The sequence below is a fragment of the Syngnathus acus genome, chromosome 6, assembly GCF_901709675.1.
Source record: "Syngnathus acus chromosome 6, fSynAcu1.2, whole genome shotgun sequence".
Lineage (NCBI taxonomy): Eukaryota > Metazoa > Chordata > Actinopteri > Syngnathiformes > Syngnathidae > Syngnathus > Syngnathus acus.
The window spans coordinates 7,489,385-7,504,990 of record NC_051092.1 but is presented as its reverse complement, the minus strand read 5'-3'; the positions used below and the strand labels follow the sequence as shown (position 1 = coordinate 7,504,990).

The 15,606-nt window shown below is 39.7% G+C and overlaps 1 protein-coding gene across 2 annotated transcripts; it reads right to left on the bottom strand.

Moving 5' to 3' along the window:
- Positions 1–5,113: 5,113 nt before the first annotated feature.
- On the bottom strand, positions 5,114–14,972 carry kras (v-Ki-ras2 Kirsten rat sarcoma viral oncogene homolog). Of its 2 annotated transcripts, XM_037254294.1 has the most exons (6): positions 14,444–14,972; positions 12,972–13,089; positions 11,692–11,870; positions 11,199–11,358; positions 9,539–9,663; positions 5,114–7,186 (listed from the first exon to the last, which is right to left on the bottom strand). In XM_037254294.1, the coding sequence occupies exons 2-5, from the start codon at positions 13,080–13,082 to the stop codon at positions 9,544–9,546; spliced, it is 570 nt and encodes a 189-aa protein (XP_037110189.1). In that variant the 5' UTR covers positions 13,083–13,089; positions 14,444–14,972; the 3' UTR covers positions 5,114–7,186; positions 9,539–9,543. The 2 variants fall into 2 exon arrangements, with proteins under 2 accessions (XP_037110189.1, XP_037110190.1); XM_037254295.1 differs by lacking the exon at positions 9,539–9,663 and having other exon boundaries at positions 14,444–14,960.
- Between the last annotated feature and the right edge of the window lie 634 nt (positions 14,973–15,606).

Below are 15,606 nucleotides of genomic sequence, written 5' to 3'. Positions count from 1 at the left end.
TAGCTGTTGGAAGATATGGACAGATTCATGCAATTTCGAGAGCACTTGTTCACATTTCAGTCATGTGTGTAACTGGAGCCTGTACTAGCTGATTTTAGGCAAGAGGCTGGGTACATCCTAGACTAGTCCCCAGGCAATCACAGAGGGAAAAAAAAAAAAACATTTATCCTCACATTGAAAACTATGGGTAGTTGTATCTTCAGTTAGCATGATTTGGAATGTTGGAGGAAACAGAAGTGCAGAAAATCCATGCAATCATGTGTTGAACAGACAAACTTGTTGCAGAGATGTTCCAACAGAGCTTTGAAACCAGTTATCCTGCCTGTGTGGCATTTCATGCCTACAAGTCTAATGCACCAAGTTTCACCCTTGACCCTAGATTAAAAAATAATTGGGTGCCATTCTAATTCCATCGCATTTGATGATGCAGGTTTGTGGAACGCATGAACATACACCTCGCCATGTAACAAAGTGTTTAAAGCATTTAAAGCGTGTTCACTGTTCATCATTTGTGTGCAAACATTTCATGAGTGATTGCGAGGCACACAAAAACAAATCCAATCAACACAGTCTGCCGCAATTCCCGAAGAGGGTCATTTAAATAAACGGCTATGGCAAATTGCATTGTTTGTGTCAGCACAACAAGTTAATGATCACAGATGATAATTGGAAGTTGGAAGCGGGACCTCTATGTTGTGGCCCATGAATGTTCGGAGGCAAAGAGCTCTTGTGATACAAGAAGCGACATAAGTGATTTTAAAATGGGAACACAATTCATCAGTGAACCATGAATATTCATCCAGCTCTCTGGCTCTTCCAGGGCAGCTCATAACACGGCGCTACCGTGTCTCGTCTTTGTGTTGTAGACGTCAAGACACATGAACTCTGTGGTTTCTCATTACAAGAACAAGAACACACACAGCTGCCTGCCAAAGAGGGATGTGCCACCTCGTTCATTTTGAATACCAAGAAGACCTATTCTGGGTTTCACAACAACTGAGCTCGGTGAACATTCATTTTGAATTCCAAGAAGACCAACTCTGTGTTTCACATCAATGGTCCTCATTGGATGCACAGCACAGCTTGTTTGCAATTAACACCATTCATGACATCTTCTCCACCACGAAGGGCCACGGATTGGATTCTGAGGCATCTCTTCTTCATGTTATGATACCTGCAGGTCCCTTGGTGCTTTCCGTAAATTTTAACATGTAGCCAGTAGTGAGTAGGGCTGCTTGACTGACAGGCCTTGGCCCCTGGGGTCTTCAGAGATGGAGGATGGGTGGAGAGGAGGTGTCAGCAAAGGCTGCACTTGGCTTGTACTTCTCTAATTTTCTTCGCACTGGTTTCGGACTGTCAGGCTGAGAGAAAGGCCTCACTGCATAATTCATTAGAATGCCTTGCTTTTTCACTGCTGCACGATTAGTGGTGGGCACCTTTAAAGACAAGTAATGGACCTATGGTTGACCGCAACAGTTTGGAAACAGCTTGGATTTTATGGGGAACATCCTATTCTGGTCAAGCACGACTGTGCCCGAGTGCACAATGTATGGTTGAAAGAGTTAGGTGTGGAATAACTGAATAATAGTAGTGCGATGTGCCTACAAAAATTAATCCAGGTTTTATAAATATATGTATATATATATATAAATATATAATATAACATAGATAGATTTTATGTTTATAAATATCTATTTATAAAACTGATCAATATATGCATATAAATATATATAATCTTTTTATTGTGTCATGGGAAACAAGGTACCAGTGGATTCAATAAATTCTCACAAATCTGACATTTATACATATGCGATCTCATTTTAAGGCTGTGAAATTGGGATATTAGTAAGAAAGGGTAGAAAAGGAAATAACAGTAGTGTTGGCATTCAGTCAGTGAGTTTGTAATTTTGTGGAAAAAATGCATTTGAATCAAGTGTCCTATTTAAAGGTGAAGCCAGCACATACTTTTCTCTTTTTAAATTTTAGGCTTTCAGCATACCTGTTTTGTAACACTTAATAATATTGCATGTGTGTGAGCGCATGTTGTGAAGTGCTCACACTCAGCTGTGCTCTGGTGCAGAAACTGTAAGGACCCCTAGAATCCCACAATATTCCCTGCTTGGTGTGGAAGCACTGAGCAAAATCACCAATTGTCATTTAAGTAACAAGGTTTTCAAAGGATGAAAAAAATATAGAACACAAGATACCACAACCGATTGAATAATTAATTATGCTTTCAATGTTATTTTTAAAAGAATGACACCAAAGAAAACATAAGATCCCTATAATAGCAATGCCAATGAACAATGAATGGTGGAAAAGTTGCTTCACGAGCAAATCTTTCCTGTCAACCTAATTACGACATCTCTGTGAGGATATAGATGTGTGAGCAGGTATGTGTGTTTGAAGCGTGTTCACTGTCTCCGCTCACAATCTGCTTGGCATTTACTTCTTGGGAATGTGTCAGAAAAAAAGATTTCATCTCTGATGCAACATGGCCTTCCCTTCATCAAATATGACTACAAAAAGCTGATCCTTTGAACACCTTGTTGGAGCATATGATTGATCACGTTATGAGAACACGCTATATTTAATTTTTGGGATTTGGCCCAATCAATTGAACCTATGGATTGAATCATAGATCCCATTACATTTGATCCCATTGATTGATTAATGTGCACAAACAAATTGGAGGGCAAGGTAACACGGCACTCCAATGGATAGCTTACGCATTATTTTATTCCAACCATTTGAACCAATTGGGACACTTGCTTGAACTGGCAAATTTATTCTTAAACGTCTACAGATACATGAGGACTTAATGACATATATGGTACACCATTTTCCATGTGTTTTTTTATTATATTAAAGATTTTTGACAATAAATATGTCGGCATTGGGTAGAATCCTTGCATCTCCAAAATCATCACATTTCAGAACCCCCACCCCCAAAATGCATGTCTTTGAAATTGCATAGTCAAAGAGCAATTTTCAACACTTGAGAATACTGCATCCACGTGGACACTAACAAATAGTATCTATTTCTGAAGAAATATGTAATTGACCAGATTTGGACAACGGTGAAGGTAATGCTATACTATTTACTCACATTGTTTATACAAAAGGTTCAAGTGGAAATGTATTGCCTTGAAAGCTTCCTTCCCATTATTTCATACCTTAAACTGGTGAAAAGAAAGAAGATAAAAATGAAAAGTTATGACATTTTCTACTAGTAAATTACTACTACATTTTTTCTACATATAATGTTTCTTAAAACATTGTACATGGAGTGACATGTAATTTACTTGAAACACAATAGGGTTAAATGTGAATTGGCAGTTGTCTACATTTGTTCAGGGTCCTCTAGCGGTCTCTAGCGGTATTGCAGGTGTTCCGCAAAATTGAAATTAGATAATAATTGTAACACTTTTAAAAATAAAATGTATTTATTATTTAGACTTGATTTATTTTCCAGCTAATTTTGTGAACCCATTCAAATTATGTCAAATATAGCTGAGATTCCCAAAACAGATGGAAATAGATAGACTGGATAGGTCTATCTTCCTTCGATGCAAAATAAAATTTTCCACCAAAGCAGTGGTCTCCGAGTTGCTTCTTGGTGGTCCCTTGGACAAAACCAGTTGAAAACCCCAGTGTTAACTGACAAAGACATTGTCTCAAGCCAAGCCAATAAATGTGAGCTAAATACTCGGATTAAAGTAAAGGTCGCCATAGCAACACTTCATCTTGGCACTTGGATGTGCTTGTAATGCACATCAAAGAACCTTTTGAAGGTGCATCTTGAATTCCTGCTTCTTCTGACAGGGGCACTCTGCCAGATATCCCCATCAGAGCAGACCCTCAAAATTCATGCATTGGCTGGCAGTGGCATTGAAATTTAGGAGAACCAGCAAGTCTGCATCTGTATCCAGTTGGTGCACCACTCCATGGATTTTTTTTTTTTTTTACAGGTGGCTACTGTTGAAGCCTGTTTGAGCATATACTAGTCCATGTGCTTGACACCCATCTTAGAGGATCCATATCATCCTAAACCTTTTTTAGCTTATGGCAATGTTAAAATGCTAATTCCTCACCAAAAACATCCACAAAGTGATGTTTTCCTCTAGACCTTGGAGCATTCCTGCTCATGAGCACTCGTACCCCCCAAACACACACACACACACACGCAGACACACAAACTCCACATGCAGCACCCTTAAACCTCTGATCCTAGAATCGCTCCTGCATTTTATTATAACAAATAGATCCAGCAGGATAGGCACCTGTATTGGAGAATGCATCTTGTCACCTCTATTTATTAAAATAAGTGTGGAAACTAGGTTATATAAACGTCAATGCTTCCTCCCACAGTTGATCGTTATCTGTCAGTCTTGACAAATGGAGGTGAAGGGTCCCACCTCTTTTGCTCCTATCTGAAGATTGGTTATTGGGCACGACGTTGTGCGTGTATTCAGATTCAGTATTAAACTAACAGTGATTAGAACCCCCACACCACCACCACCCCCATATTTTAGTCTGTCTACTTGTCTTTTTATAGTGTCTGCCAACCCTTATTGAGCCAAGATACATAATTTCTCATTGGAAAAAGAAATTGCTGCATGTTCAGCAAAGTGGTTGACAAAAAGTGGATTTAAGTCAGGGGAAGAGCAATTGATTGTTCTGCCCATTATATATGTGGTTTGCATAGATAGTGAAGTATATATATATTTTTAAATAGAAAATAAATGTGGATTGTCACAAAATTGATGATAGATAACTTCCCGCGCCATACGAACGTGCCACTGCACACTGGCTGGGAATTTATCTTACAGGACTGCATGAACATTGCACCCTGCTGGCCAAACGTGATAGTAAAAAAAAAATCTGTTTCGCATTATTATTTTGTTTTTATACGTAGGTCAGCAATAGCTTATGAAAAGACAAGTACCATTTTAGTACTGCGGGAAATGAAGTGCATTTCAGAGTTAAACTCAATCAAGCTTGGATACTTGACAAATGTATCCTTTTCATTTCTAGCCAACCAAGTTGGTTAAATGCCTACAGATAATTAATTCTACAGTATAATTGAAAACCTTCAAAAAATACAATCTGCTTACTTTTGATGTTCTTTAATACACATTAAATAGGAGTGGTGAGATTCATGGCAAAAAATAGACGCATTTGAGATCAGATTACCACCCGACATGTTGCAAAGTGGCCATTCATTCACTCCCCTCACCCTGGACACAGACACACTAGTCACACACTAAGCACAGAGAAAGTCCATTAAAGCAACATTCTGGACAACACACACCAATTTACAAAATATGCACCTTTCAGTATCACAACTATACAAAGGTTCATAACATATGATCAAGGTTTAAGTGATTCATGTGAGAAATCAAATCAGCTGTTGGCACACAATCAGGGTTCAAAACAAAACATTTAACAGGTAAAAGACAACCTTTAAAAGCCTTCAAAATGCCTAGGCTGACCCCCAGTGGAACTTTAAACTGGTGCAGCGACATCCTGAGTGGCCTGTGCCGTGCCGTCTTGGCAAACATAATGGGGCCACTAACTTCGAACCAGCAAAACACTGATTGTGAAAGTCTTTAAATGGGGCGCCGTCATTAAACCGGCTTTCTGGGAACAAACTCAATGAAGAATCAAAGCACCTGTAAAAAGCAAAGGTCTCTTATTGAAACTCTGAAATGTTCAAACAGCTTCCTGTGCATTTTCTGAGCACGCTGTCAATCGAAACGTCTTTAGTCTCCCTGCCATCTACACGGAATCTGATGCAAACCTGGAAGGCAGACCCATCTGCTAAAGGGAAATCAGCTCAAATCAAACATGGGAAAGGCAAAATATAAGCTGACCCACAAGAGAAGTTTGTACTTTTTTTTTTTTTTAAACAATATTGCCCAAAAGAGGCTAATTTTATGGCAAGTTGTGCCTCATTTACAACTTAGCATCACTTACATCATGAGTCAAACAACTTTGTCACAAAAAGTGAGCAATTACTTTGCTGGATAACTTCTTTCTAAAGTAGTCTGAAATCATTGGAACACTTTGAAGGGACTAAATCCTTTAAAGGAAAACCTGAAAACAAGCAGCATATAAGAAAGCTGCATTCTACCGCTCACAACCACAAAGAACACTGCCTGGTCGCTTTTAATAGTATTTCTAATCTTTAGGTCTGAAGAGGATATATTGGGATATGCAAAATCTCATTTTACCTAAAAACAATGAGAACCTCGTGATTTAAAAAAAAAAAAAAAAAGTGGTCCTACACATTATGTCTGCCTTTGACTGCTTGGGGGGGAGGGGAAAAAAAACATTGCGAGGAAAAATTCCTACAATCAAACCTTTTAACATATAAACAACAGCACATAGGAAATGTGTTACTTTTGTGTAAAACCCAGCAAATAAAGCACAGATCTAACAAGGATCGTAAAATTAGTCATGTACGAACAACAACGTAAACATTACTGAAGACTTGATCTTGACTTGCCCATCCAATCAACCACACACTTTATGCATGTCCTCTGAGGAAAAATGCATGCATGCAAAAAGAAAATACAAAGAGGCCACTCCCCACAAAATACAAACAAATCATTAATTGCTATTTTAACTTGTTAGAACTTTTGAAGACTAGTAAAGGAGTTCATCATCATGCATACATATCAGTGAAAATAGCACATACGAGGGACCAATTGTCGTTCTTTGGCATGCCATGACAAAAACCTATGGCTGAAAAGACTCAATTATCATGGAAAAGGTTGACAGGCATGTGCTGTGACATAATTTACCAACAACCGGGGGGGCGGGGCGAGGCGGGGCCTTGTTAAATCAACATCACCCATAATAATCAAACCAATGCGTGTGAGCAACTGCCACTATACAAGAAATAAAGCTTATTGGTGTCCATGTAGCAAAGAATAAGAAGGCAGACAAAGTGGGTCAGCTTTAGTATTGGTTACAGAGGGTATTGAGAAAGAGGCTAATAATTTAGTGTGATGTACAAAATGTATTACTTTCTCTGTTCAACATAGTTTCTTTTTCGGATTTTTCACATGAGTGTGCACTTTGTCTTGGACTTCTTTTTCTTCTTTTTGCCCTCCTTGCTCATCTTCTCCTTATGCTTGCGGATTTCTCGTACTAACGTGTAAAAGGCGTCGTCGACTCCCTGCAAGAACAAAGCAAAGAAGGTTACTACTGTGACATCAGACACAGCGACACAATTCAAGGGCAATTTTATTATTGCTAATGGTTAAATGGAAAGGTCAATCATTTCCTCTCCAATTTCACAAAAAGTAGCTGCAGTTACTTTCAAGAAATAAAATGTGAATCCATTTGAACTGATCGAAACTCTTCTGAATGAATTGACAGATGTCCACAAGAAAGGGGAGTGGACCATTTCCCGCGGGATTAAAATCTTCAATTTGGAGCTAGCTAAACTTGTATTGGAACATTACAACAAGGAGCTAAACAGCAAAATTTCCAACAAGCAAGTATGAAGCATGAATCAAAAAATAAACATCCAAGGACATCCACTTTGATGCTTTTCTGTGACTCTTCCAGTTTCTGTTTCTCAACTTGCGCAAAAAGTACCGAAACAGAGACTGTCCAATGAAGTTCACCTTAAAGGTTATCGTAAATTTTAGCTTCAAACTACAATTTCACCTGGAAGTGGAATATCCTTAAATTGTTGTGAGTAGTCTATGTACAGGAAATTATGTTTTTATTCCATGGGGAATAAACAATATCAGCGTAAATGCAGCTACCTTTTGGTGAGAACAGTGTTAATGTAATAATTGTGCAGTGCCTTCAGGTTGACAGGAGGAAAAAAAGGGGAATTACCAAGAGGAATTTGTGTCAGCAGGGAAAAGTAACAAAAAACAATCACGCGCTTTGACCTCCACTCACGAGACGTGAGCCAACTTCTCGTCGCAGCCACAACACACCTCCCTCCCAGAAAGATCTCAGCCAAGGATTGAGTCCCAAATTCAGAGTGATCTCCATTAATTATCCAGGTTGGCTTCAGAGCACAGACATCTTTCAATGTGTTGATTTCAGCGCAATGATGTTACTTTCTTGCACACGAGTAGCTTGGCCAGACCTTTTGCTCCGCAATGGAATAAATTGTGGCTTAAATGATACATATGAATCAAAACCTAAATGTGAATTTATCATGCCATCATTTGTAATAATGGAAAATGTTCATATTACATTCAAAGCTTTGTGAATCTCCCTGCTACAATGTAGAAGGTATGGCAAAATCATATTCCTCTTTTAGTATAATATAAAGAAATTTGGACTTATTTTTGGTCAAAGAGTGTTTCTTTTGTATATTTGCTGGTGTGCACGTGTATAATCACCATTAGGGCTGCAACAACGAATCAACAAACGCAAGTGTTGGCAATGAATTTTATAATGAATTTAGAGTCCTTGATGACCTACTATGCATGTTTTGTTTTTTTAATCTGGGTGGAAAGATGAATACTTGGAGAAAACCCACGCAGGCACAGGCAGAATATGCAAACGAGGGCTGGCAAGATCAGTCATCAAAATGACATCAACAATAATAAAAACAATGCCTTTCTTTTTGGGTTGATTTTAAAACGCCAAAAATGTTAAGGCTACCATATTGCCTTCAACCTAATGGCACCATCCCCAAGTTTGTGGTAGCCATAACAAAAACTCTCTAGTTTGAATTTTGGAATTGGAATTTATGACTTTTGAATTGCGAGGCATCATCCAGTCATCAATCAGTTTTTAACTTGCCAATTTTTAATGCGCCGTTTATGGACAAAGAGATGGATTTTCTCTCTGATTGTTTTTCATTGATCAAAAACAACTGACGGATTACTCGATTGAAATAATCCGCTGCAACCGTAATTACTATCCTATTTCGTGCCACAAAATTAGATACAGCTGTCCAACCCAAGAAAGCCAATACAAGAAATGTGTCCAATATTCAACCTTTAAAAAGAAAAGGCTCACTTTTGATCCATCCATCAGTCCATCTTTTATTTCATGCACAGCAGAGCATGCGGTGGAGCACACCTGCGGTTCCACTCTTGGCTTTTCCCTTGGGCATGTGCTGCTATCACTTGATGAAATTTCTCAGGCTCCTCCAGTCTCCCCTCCCAACATCCCTAAGACATGTTAATATGTAGGGATGGATGGATGGATGTCGTGTGGTTTGATTATTTCATTAGCTTGTGCACATGTACCTACTGTAATGTCACAGCCAGCGAGTGTGTGGAAATAATTGAAAAACCAGTGTGCCCCAGATTGGACCAAGAGTATACAAGCGAGAGAAGAAAATTCAACTACACCAAGTCAGAGTGACACCAACTTTAGATTACATTAAGCCATGACACAGAGATACGGACGCCTGTTAGCACCTCACCACAGCCCCAGTAGAAATCACGGAGAATCAAACACCACTTCGCCTTAGTCTCCACCATCCAGTTGGAACGCACAAACAGAAAAGCTGGTGGGGGGGCGGAGGGTTGAGGCTGCTGACACTTACCCCATTCACATCACAACACACTTTTTAAGCTTGACACAGCGCGGAGTCTTTTCTTCCTTGCTGAGCCTATTGAGGCGGTACTGCCTGATCTCCCGTACCAGAGTGTAAAAGGCATCTTCCACTCTCTGCAGCATGAGACACAACTTCCCTCAGTAGTGACCAAAGCACGTTGAACAGCTTCATACAGCGTATGGACACAAACGGTGGAAAGGAGGCTTCGGGTGGCTCAACCAGCAGTCAACTCAAGTTCTATGCAAGTTAACTGGGAAAACTTACCTCCTTCTGATTGTGGTTATCTTCCATTTTATTTACCCCTTCTAACTTTTAGCATGACAATACATTGTTTAAGTCATGTGACTATACATAAAATATTTGTATCATACGTATGCATCATGTTTTTTTTATCATTCAAGTTTTTAACTTAATTCAAGAACATTGTTCATTGTAGTCTTAATGTCTGTCTGCTTGAAAGGTTTGATCATCCACAAGGGAAATTCATTGTTCCAGAAATCTACGCAAGGAAAACAACCCAAGGCAAAGCAGGCTTTGAAAGCAGAGATATCAAAAGGTGGAGTGAAACAGCATCACCTTGTGGGGGAAATTGCATTAGTGAACTTGTGCAGAACTGATGCGGAAATCGGAAAGTAAATCATGTTGATTCCACCATAACAGAACAAATCAGAGCGACCAATCAAGGAACCGGCTCACTCAGTCACCAATCACAACATTTTCTTCATCAGATGAAACCAATGAAACCATGGGAAGTATTCCAACACCCAGTTGTTGTTACTACAATCAATTACCCTGAACCTCATTCAAAGATAAATTACTGACATTGATCAGTTACAGTGGGCGATAAAATGGGCCGCTTTGCATGAGGCCCGCATTTGCATTGGGAGCTTAAGATCAGGGGATGCTTTGAGAATAATTGTCAATTTTTGTCTATGTAAAGCCCTTTGAGACTGCTTGTGATTTAGGGCTATACAAATAAACTTGACTTGACTTGACTAATCACACATATTCATCACGCAGTTCCATGGCATTAGTATAGCGTGACGAATGAACTTTCAATTCATCCGGAATACCGACACTTTTCTTTTTTGCGCCCTTGTGTCAGATCATCTCTGAGGCACCATAGTGCACATACTTCACATACTGTGCTTCAACAATAGGTCATATTATATTAGTTCACCACTAGATGGCATTGAAACATCTAAAAGTTCTACAATTTGTCTAATTAGGAGGGAAAGCCCCATAAAGAAAACGCAAACCTGTCTTTTTAAATCTGGTGCAAAATGAATATGTATGGCATGGTTTTCCTCCTTCAGGACCTCGACGACTTGCTGTACGTGAATTGGAACAATAAAAGATACTGCACTTTATATTTGCTTGTGCTGTCTGTGAAATCGTAAAGTTGGTATACAAGTATTACAAAAGTGCAAAAAAAAAAAAAAAAAAAAAAAGGGGGGGGGGGATAATTTATCAAACACTTTTACACCACACTGTAAAAGCAACGTTGCTGATAAACCAAGGCAAACTTGTGAAATACACCTAAGTGAGGAGGACCATATGAGAAAAGACGTAGATAACTACAACTGGTTAAAATAAACTGCACTGAAAAGGCTCACGTGCATACATGTGTACCTGCCTGGACTCATACCTGTCTGGTTTTTGCTGAGGTCTCAATGAAGGGAATGCCGTAGCTTCGTGCTAAGTCCTGAGCCTGCTTGGTGTCCACTGTCCGGGACGGGAGATCACACTTGTTGCCCACCAGCACCATGGGGACATCCTCGGAGTCTTTCACCCGCTTTATTTGTTCTCTGGAATAACGACATTTATTTTGATTCAGTAAAAGCTTTGCACACTTGGGGTTTGTTATCAAATTACTATTGTCTCCCCGTTTCCAATAACAATGTAAACAGAGAGAAGGTTTGATGTAATAGCACTAACTATATTTTTGACACTCACAGCCATCCCATTTTGTCCAGAGCGGCGCCCATTTCAGAATGACACCATGGACAAAATGGACAAAATGGGATTATTGTGAGACAATCGGGGGTGGGCGCCACATGACAGGTGAAGTCCATCCATCATCTGAACAGCTTATCCTCAATTTTCCATAACACGTCCACCTCAAAGGATGATCTTTGTACCTGTAGTGGTGAATATCCTCAAAGGACTTGGTGTTGTTGATGGCAAAGACACAGAGGAAGCCCTCCCCTGTTCTCATATACTGATCTCTCATGGCGCTGTACTCCTCCTGACCTGCAGTGTCCAGGATGTCCAGTAGACACGTCTCCCCATCAATCACCACTTGTTTTCTGTAAGAGTCCTGAAACAGGAGAAAGCCACCAAATCGATCAATAAGAGCTTCATAAGACAACAAAATGGACGACGGGCATGCGTTTTCGTAATATATATATATATATATATAATGGCAAATGATTAGGGGTTGTTATCGTTAAGATTAGTATGGTACTATTTATCAATCCGGTACTTTAACTCAGTGAGGGGAGATGTTTTTCCCCTTTACATTTTAATGACTGTATGCGCTCGTGGCAAAGACACCAGCATTGTCACCAGTATGAATCTTTGACAAATGTAACCACACTTCTGACCAGTTCAAACTCTCAACCTGATTGTCAATCATAAGGAGCACTGCTGTTGTAATCAGCATTGGTGTGCTAAATGAGAGAATCGAGCATGCGCCAGCGACTTATTTCTATCATTCGTCGAAAACAGACATGAAATAAATGAATGCAGGCGATTAAGGCATTAATTTCATCATTTAAATAAAATAATTATTTAAACAAAACAACATCCACTCTTCACATCAGAAGGGGCTAACTCTTTGCCCAAACATCATACAGGTTATGTAGCTGCATATCTGGCCATGAAAATGATCATCACCCACTCAGTACTGCATTAAAGTAGACATAACACTAATAGAACAGGCAGGTGTTCAAGAGTGGTTCACAATGTTTATGTGTGCTCATATTAAATTGTTAACAAGTTGGTTATGCTTAAATTGTTATATTCTGACACGCATATCATAATATTTTGTATTCATTAAAAAAAAAGCCAGTTTTATTTTTTGCAACCTCTGCTAATTTTTAAATGTGTTACGAGGCACAGTTTTGGTACTGGTATCGAGGAACTTTATACAGGTATAGTATCAAAGTCAAAATTTTGGTTCCGTGACAACACTTTCTAAATATGGTCAGCCTCTAAGAAAGCTGGAAGACATGACAAGGACATTAAAACCTGTTTGGCGTCTTTAACACTTCAACTTGAAGAACATGTCAGAACTACACTTCCAGAGGTTATCATTGCGCTCATACTAAAATACACACAATGTGGAGGCCGGAATAAGAATGAAAATACATCTATTCATACACTAAAAATGCATATCTATGTGTGTACACGTACTTACCTCAATGGTGGGGTCATATTCATCTACAAAGTGATTCTGGATGAGCTGAATGGTCAGTGCGCTCTTGCCAACGCCACCAGCTCCCACCACAACCAGCTTATATTCTGTCATGATTCACCTGCAGCAGCAAAGAAAAGCATATCATCAGAAAGCGGTTATTTTAGCTATCCCCTAGTATTGCATAAATAACCAAGTTGCATGACGTTTGCTCAATTGCAATGTGAATCAAAACCAACAATACTCTTGGAAGCATAACGTAACACTACGCTTCCCACTTTATGTAGAACCGTCTGTCAATTTTTCCCCAGAGTCATTATCATCATGAAGACATCATCAAGAAGATGCACACTTACTTGAGAAGAGGGGCTATTGCAATAAATGTATGCCTATTGCGCTCGTTATCGTGTTTATATGGCAACTGCCTGTGATCCAAGTTCAGGTTCTGTAGGCAAAATTCCATTCCTAGGTTACGCCTTTAGTAAAATGCCGACAAGATAGAAATCCTCATTACATGACTAAACTTAAGCATTGAGACGCAAATACGATCATGATAGGAGATGGACGGATGAAATAAAGTAAATTATTTTCATGGCACTATATATTTTTTTCACCATACACGTGACAACCGGTGTAGAAGTAAAAACATAGCACAAAATACTGTCGTTTGCTGTGATGCCTTAAGTAGCAGCTTACAAAATGATTACTGGTTGTATAACTTCAACTTAAAATATCAATTGGTATTGGAAAGTTCTCAAAAGTCCAGCCATCATGTGTAATACTTCACATTAGCACTTGTATTGTATACACACGTCGGCATACGTATTTGCTAAAGTAACGCCCTTCTGACAATCTTCTCTCTACATTATTTTGTTACATCGGATCTGATCGTCCGACTAATAGTAACTAACAACTAACTTAAGTAACGTATTTGCCACGTCGAAGCTCAAGCTTGGAACCCAAACTAGGTTTCGAACGTCCAAAGGAATTTGACTTCAAGGTACACCGAGAGCCTGAGCAGGGTTGCCAGGTTGGTGGAGTAAAAACCTCCGAACCCGGTGACAACCAGGCTACAGTATGCTAAAAGCTAGGCTAGCTTCGGAGCTAACCCACGACCTTAAAACTACATTGACGTTCGTTTACAGAGTCATTGCCAAAAACAAGTGGTGAAAAGCGACTGTCTATGCCTGCTGTGTCTGAAAATCAATGTCATTTATTGGGATTAAAGTGGGGGTTGCAAAGTTCGACGCTACCATTGATAAGCTAGCCGAAAGGGCTGCATTGCAGGGCCGACACTCGTAGGTTCACAACTGGGCGTAGTTTGTGTTTACAATGAAAAGAGATCCTACTTCACAAACAACACCACACAACCTGACCACTATTTACGCATTGAACCATAAGTTAAGAATGTGCATCTCACATGTCAATAAACTGTAAAAGACGCCAACTATATGTCTCGTCCCCGTTTGTCTTACCTTTAAACGAATGGAGTTCCGCGTCTGAAGTGGCGACAAACTGAGTCAAGCTGATCGTCCTCTCGTTTTACACGATGTCTGCATTGCCTGCTCCACAATGAAAGGCCCGCATGAAACCCGTCCACTTGGCGTCACAAGCACGCGGGATCGGGCAAAAACAAGTGAGCAAATTAATCGATTGAACTTTCCATTTGCTCCAGCGTCCGCCGGCCTAGTTGCTCAGGTTGGCCTCCTTTTGGCGAATATGGGCGGATACCGAGACGCACTTTACCCACAAAGCATCGCTGGTGAGTTCACTTTGTCCCACACCTCTTCAGGGCCCATCTATCGTGATTACAACCACTATAATGGAATTTCAATTAAAATCGCATGTTTTTAGTCATGCGAAATGTATAACAACAATCACGTTATATCGTTCAATACCGCCCCGCGAAATGATGGTCGTTGGAAATCTTTTCCTGCTTGTTATAAAAAGCAGTGTGTATTTTAAGAAAGACAAAGTATACAAAGTTAATATTTGAGTCACGTGGTGTGTTTGAGAACAAGCTGCCGTGCGGCTGCCCTGCTGCAGACTCGAGTCAACAAAGTCTAGGGGGCGACTCCACTATATATAGGCGCTAAATATAACTGCAAAGTCCCCGTCAGACGTCATTCCAAGGCAGGGAAGTGATTTGGCAAGGCCTTGTCAGTTTTCCTACGTGTTCACTCGGATCCCTCCTGCGGGCTGAATTTGCATACACGAACCACATTCTACACGACGCACCCAAATAAAACGTCGTCTTAAAATAAAGCATGCTTACTGCTAATGCAATGGTTTTTATCCGCTGTTTTTACAAATGAACAAAATACAACGTTGGACGAATTTGGCAGGCCAAGCAGATAAAGGGCCCGTATGTCTTGAGCATACATTTTTTGTTGACTTTTTTTTTTTTTTTTTAGAAAAAAATAAAAATCCTAGGTCGTAATGTTATGTATATTTCTGAAGTCACTCTTTTTTGTATGCAAATCGCTTTATTTTCTATACAGGGTTGCGAACTGACTTTTTTAATACCAATACTTCAAAACAAAACCAAGATGACCAACATTAAAATACACTCGCATTGAACTAGACGGACAGCCGTGGGATCATGGATTATGTCACACTACATGGGCTGCGACACGTC

What these genes read in the sequence shown, in the direction of transcription:
- kras (XM_037254294.1), bottom strand. Translation starts at nt 13,082, where the DNA reads ATGACAGAATATAAGCTGGTTGTGGTGGGAGCTGGTGGCGTTGGCAAG. An exon ending in AATATGACCCCACCATTGAG is followed by an intron (nt 11,871 to 12,971) that starts GTAAGTACGTGT and finishes CTCCTGTTTCAG; the next exon opens with GACTCTTACAGAAAACAAGT. An exon ending in CCTCAGCAAAAACCAGACAG is followed by an intron (nt 9,664 to 11,198) that starts GTATGAGTCCAG and finishes CTCATGCTGCAG; the next exon opens with AGAGTGGAAGATGCCTTTTA.